The 6,000-nt window shown below is 42.2% G+C and overlaps 1 protein-coding gene across 1 annotated transcript in view; it reads right to left on the reverse strand.

Moving 5' to 3' along the window:
• Positions 1-2,688, reverse strand: part of LOC111864145 — a 50,525-nt gene extending 47,837 nt beyond the window's left edge. The window contains exon 1 of the mRNA XM_023851199.2: positions 2,583-2,688. Within this exon, the coding sequence (XP_023706967.1) occupies positions 2,583-2,646 (64 nt within the window). The 5' untranslated portion in view covers positions 2,647-2,688. The remainder of the gene's footprint in view (positions 1-2,582) is intronic.
• Between the last annotated feature and the right edge of the window lie 3,312 nt (positions 2,689-6,000).

Here is a 6,000-nt window from a genome sequence, read left to right on the forward strand (position 1 = left end):
TTGTCACCGGTCTTTGCTAAGATGACAAAATTGAGTCCTACAGAACGGGAATATTTATACAAACATTATGAAAGTGTACTAAATTAATTAATAACACGGGAAACGATTATAAAAATTATTGCAACAGTTATACTAACTGTGAGTTCTTTATGAAGGTACAAAAATGAGTGTGTGTTCATATAAGTGCTTGTAAGCAGTGAAAGTCATTGTCGGGCCGGAAATGTGTTGGTCACGATACTAAGAAGCCGTCGGGTTTCAATACAGCACGAGCAGTCAGTCAGTCCACGGTGAAGTCAGCCTCTGGGGTGAGTGGGGACAGGCATGTAGTAAGCACACAATTTTAGACAAGACATTGCTGACGCCGTGCGCACACGACTTTAAATGACGCTACTAGGATGACAAGCCAAAATTAGACATGAGTCAAAAGAAGTGATGACAGGGAACTTGAAGTCATCAACAAAATGTACGAAAGGGAAAAGGTCATATTCCTCCATATGTTGGTAACAGGTCAAATGTACCGACTAAACAAACGTCCTTGAAGTCACTTGATTTCCCCCAGAAGCTACATTACGCAGTAAAATACAACAGCTGCTGTAGATTTGACTGTCGAAAGTTTCAGCTTCGCGAGAGAATTTCCAAATGAACTCAACATGGCAGGAGAAGAAAAGTGGACACGTCAGCCACACACTCTTTGTATAAACCAAGAAAATTAAGAAAAGTCTACAAATTACAATATCATATCTGGCGTCAATTCTTTTCTTTTTACTTTATTAAATATGTCCTTAATAAACAATTATAGTGATTCCTCAGAATAATTTCCCTAATTGTGGATGTTAAAAAGTAAATTAATCTAAAGGTAAATATTATAAAATAACTGAAAAATCAGGAAAATATGTTGATCCTGTGTTGAATTTATAGTCCAAGAAATTTGGGAGGGGATATATTTTCCTACAGTGAAATTACATTATTCAACTTCGAAATATTTAAATGTATCCCTTAAAACCCTTCTTCCTTAGGTACAACATCCATCCTAACTTCCTTCCTTCCTTCCTACATTAAAATTGTATGGAAATTCAGAATTATTAGAATACATGTGGCATCTTTTTTGATTGAATGCTAAGAAAAATCTCTTGAATTATCGTCAATTTGATTCGAGAATATTCTGGGTCGAAATGTGTAGCAAAAGTAGACACAATTACACCTAAATTCAACGGAAGAAGACAAAGCACATGGGACATTAGACGATCACCGTACCATGATGAACCAGCTCCGTAGCGTTACTCTTAATATTACACTGATTTGCGATAACACAAGCTAAACAATTTTTCTTAATAATCTATTTGTTGAAAAAAATATCATTGTGTTACAGTTACGTGTCGTGTATGAAGGGATTTGAAAAGCAATTACCCATCATATCAAGTCTGCACAAGCCCATACACTTCCATCAATCCTAAGCATGAAGAATTATAGGCCGCGCCATAGCTCAAACGGTTAGTAGCTGGCTTCCTACAGCGGCAGTCCGGGTTCGATCCCTGGGTCTGGTCAAGTTGGATTTGTGGTGGATAAAGTGGCGCTGGTGGGGGTGCTCCGAGTACTTCGGTTTCCCCTGCCAATCTTCATTCCACCAAATTCACCATCATCATAATCACCCGGGGCAGTTACAATAGGCCAATCAGTGGCCGACCTGCCGAGTGGACCCAGCTGGACTCCACCCCCCACTAAGCGAATTTAAGTATGAACAAATTTCGGTGTCCTCTTCGGGCCAGGAGTGAACAAAATACAATTAGTCTTGCGACGTTGGGTAGAGTCTGTATCAACTCCCTTTGTCTAATATATTCTAAGTACATCATAAAAACAGAATTGTAGTAAACAAATTAAATAAAACATCATTTACAAGTTTCGGGATCCACGTGTCTGTATTCGCTATTGTAACTTATTATAACTCACAATGAATATGGCAGAGTCGAATGGGGAATTTCGGAGAGGGTGTCGTGAATGTCTGAGTGCCCAGAGGCACTATGGACGTTGCAGCCACGAGGGTTGTTTCAGACCACATAGAGATACTTAATGGAAGCAACAGCAGCAGCATCAACAACAACAACAACAACAACAACAACAACAACATGTTGGATTTGAGGTTCTCAGGAGGGTGATTATGAAGAGTTGCAATTCCGAGTATTTCGGAGACAGCCCGACGTTTCAGGGTAGAATAGTAACTTAATGAAGAAGGATGGTTTCTTGTTTGGCTTACTTCACGATTCGGAAGACGGAAGCGACACATTCCTCCGAAACATCGGGCCATGTACGTACTACACGACGTTACTAACTAAGAACACTGAGTGAAGTGCTCAAAAATAGGTGAATGATCCGTTTGAACCCAAATGAAACAAGGAGAAATTTTTGGCTACTCGGTAGCCTACAAACTGAGCCTCCTGGTTGCCCGACAAATTCATGCATCCCTACAGGACCTCACAATGATTCGAGTAGGATAAATATCGAGACATACCGCACTATCGTTGCAAATTCTCGATTGTTTATCTGTAGCGATCGAATTTCAAGAGATCTGTTGATGCAGTACTCACCCTTGGCATGACATGCTACTGTCGATATAAGCAGTATAATGGCGACCACTCCGCCTGTTCCCATCGTACGATACGTACGGACGCACTCACTACATGTAACTGACTGTCGAACAAAACACGAGCCCGTCCCTACCTGTCTGACTGCATCTCCCCTCCAAAACATCGCCGGTAAACACAACTCAGACTTTGTGCAACAGTGACACAAAGTGGTGCCACGATGTTTCTATGGCCGTAGTCTGTGTTATCTCACTTCTGTCTCTGTTGACATAGCTCCACAATTTACCAACAGGTATAATTAAATTAAATGATTAGCTTTCATTATTAAGCACAGATTTTTTAATTTCCTCAACAACTCGCGGCAGCTTATAATGAAGCCACGAGAAAAGAAGACTTTTGATGCACCCCCTCCACATCTCCCTCTGGCTATTACACTCCCCCCTCTAGTAAACCGCCCTCTACAATAGGGCCTCGGACTTACATTTAATGATTTCCCGAAAAATCGTGACTCGATATCAATATCAAATTGGGCATTGGAGCTGAAAGTCCATGCCAAATCTTTCGTCACTTTAACTCCTATTATAATATTGTTCTATTGTTTTAATAACAAAATCAATAAAGGGACATCAAATGACGAAGTATCAAACATTTGAACTATTGTAAATATTGAAAACAAGTAAGTTTACTTACATTAGTGTTTACCATGATTCGTTACAATTCGAGCTACCAGAACACGTTCAAGTTTTGCAAACAATTAAATTGATATGTAAGATTTTAGGTTTTCACGGCGATGGCTATGAAGAATGCTGCAGCCACCTGCTCACGCTGGTTCATCGCTCGTGGATTTTTTGTACCCTGAAGATGGTGGTGATACTTTACTCTGAAACGTCCGTTAACGCAATATCTATGGCGCCACATCCCAGAAGACGGTATTTAAAAAAAATGCAATTTATCAAAATCCGACATCGCCAGAACCTCGTCGAATTCAAATTTGACTTTAGAGTCGAAAGCCCCAAAAATTCAGAGCGTAAATCTAATGTGTGTTTCTTTTTCGATGAGATCTTAAGTACTGAAATTTGTTAAGTAGGCAAATCGTAGCTCGAAACACGACTATATTCCCCTCGAGTCATATTGCATTTATGAAGCACAGTCAGTCACATTGAATTGAACTACTGCCATTTTGAAGGTAACAAATCCGGCATCTGTCACCCCCCTCCTCCGTCTCGATTTTTGGAAAGACTTCTGTTTTGATTACAAAACCATTTAAGAGCTCCTACGAAATTTGTTTAAATTTAACGTAAATCTCTATCCAAATATTATGGCTGTCCCTCTTTGGTGGGCAGCGTTCAGCCAGGCTGTGAATTTTGACACAAAGGGGCTGTTTTCTTCCTGTACTTAATTAAGCACCGCTCTATGGATGACTTATAGAGTGGAGCTATAGCTCCGGTCTTTCGTAGTCAGCAGTCAAATAACACCGTTCATCCTTGTCCGACTCGAAACAGTATTGGCAGACAGTCTCCTGTTGGCCAGGCGCGTTGCTAATTGTATGGTTTATTTGCGACCTTTTCTTCACTACCACAGCGTTCCTGGCTACATTTTCACGCTTGGATGTGGAACACAATGCTATTTACTTTTGCCCGATTTCGGTGGGTTAATGAGTCACAAGTTGGCGTGGTCAGAGTAACTGCTAGACTCTTGATGGAGTGGAGTGGTCAGTTTCAAGTCAGGGCCACTTCATCCATTGGATAAAAAGACTGGGTTGACCCCCAGAGCCGGTTTGAATACCGCGAAGAGAAAATTCTCTGACCCTGCCGGGAATCGAACCTAAATTTCCGATCTCCCAGCCCATAATGTAGTCACTATATTAACTGAACTACTCGGCTCACAGGCAGAAACTGTGTTCTAGTGTTTATTTCCTAAGTGCATTGCAGGATCTAAGAGTTCTAAGAATTTCGACCAGTGTCACTTTAAACCTGTGTTGTCCTCGGCTTCCCCAGACGTACAGATTGCTAGTTAATATACAGCGCTCTGTTAGCAAGTATCTCACGTGTTAGCAACCACACGGTAAGCATGTGACTGATGGTCTTCCGAAACCAGGTAAAACTATCTCACTAAAATTCCTTGTGAGAGATTTGAGGTTCTTACGGCAGCTATTATGAAAGTTACTCTACGGTAAATCTCTGCACCGAGTCAGCAGGTTGCTCTGAAATTGCCGTAACGATCTATCGAACCACGTGATGTCACGTCCCAGAAGATAGCAATATTTTAAATATTCTTTTTCATCTAATCATAGCCACAGAACTGATTGTGACCTTGATTACGGATTTACTATGAAAATAAGAGTATTATCTAGGGTCCGTGACGCCGTGTATGTGGTAGATAGGTACAAACATTTCGGAGGAATCTGCTGCCTCCATCTTCAGGAACGAAGAACCACGTCCGGAAGGATCATACGTAATCTTATCCTTCTACGCCATGAGAACATGAATTACCTTTTATTTCCTCCTTACGATATTAAGGCTGTTTCTGGGTTCCTTGAAAGACCAAGAGTGAATGGTTCCTCCATGTACATAGTGTTATAGGGGTCTGTATTCCTTGTTCCCCATAGTGGGGGGTGGAGTCCAGCTGGGTACACTCGGCACGTCGGCCACTGGTTGGCCTATTGTACCTGCCCCGGGTGATTATGATAATGGAGAATTTGGTGGAATGAATTTTGGCAGGGGAAACCGAAGTACTTGGAGAACCCCCCCTGCCAGCGCCACTTTGTCCACCACAAATCCCACTTGACCAGACCCTGGATCGAACACGGGACGCCGAGGTGGGAAGCCTGCAACTAACCGCTTGAGCTATGACACGGCCTCCTGTATTCCTTGTTACCAAACAGGTTGTCATGGCAGTAGCGCTTCGGAAAGGCCGCGCCATAGCTGAAGCGGTTAGTCGCTGGCTTCCCACCGCGGCGGCCCGGGTTCGATCAAGTGGGATTTGTGGTGGACAAAGTGGTGCTNTGGTGTTCCTCAGTCCCTCCAGAGGAAGATCATGTCAGCTTCCTTCCAAATCCTTTGTAATTCATCTATCATCCTACAATCCAACGCTATATACTGTTGATTCCGAAAGCATCGTTAAACAACCCCTTGGTTTCATCTCACTTAGGCACGGCAAGGCGTATCTGTTACGCTAATTGTCTCTTTGTTCACAAGGAAGCGTATGTCTAGCTTAATTGGTTCTAATTACCTGTGCGCATTTTTTGCTGGGTCCCGTAACAGGCCAGTTCTCAGACTCGTGACACTGTGATTGTTTTCTTAATACCCACCTTACTTTTGCTGGAGCAGTGGCGTGCATACACTCATGTTCCAGTGCTGATTATTAGGCTAGTGACATTCTCACACTTCTAAAACAGTGGCGAGCATCCTATGTAGGTAGC

This window comes from Cryptotermes secundus, unplaced genomic scaffold, assembly GCF_002891405.2.
Source record: "Cryptotermes secundus unplaced genomic scaffold, Csec_1.0 scaffold1282, whole genome shotgun sequence".
Classification (NCBI taxonomy): domain Eukaryota; kingdom Metazoa; phylum Arthropoda; class Insecta; order Blattodea; family Kalotermitidae; genus Cryptotermes; species Cryptotermes secundus.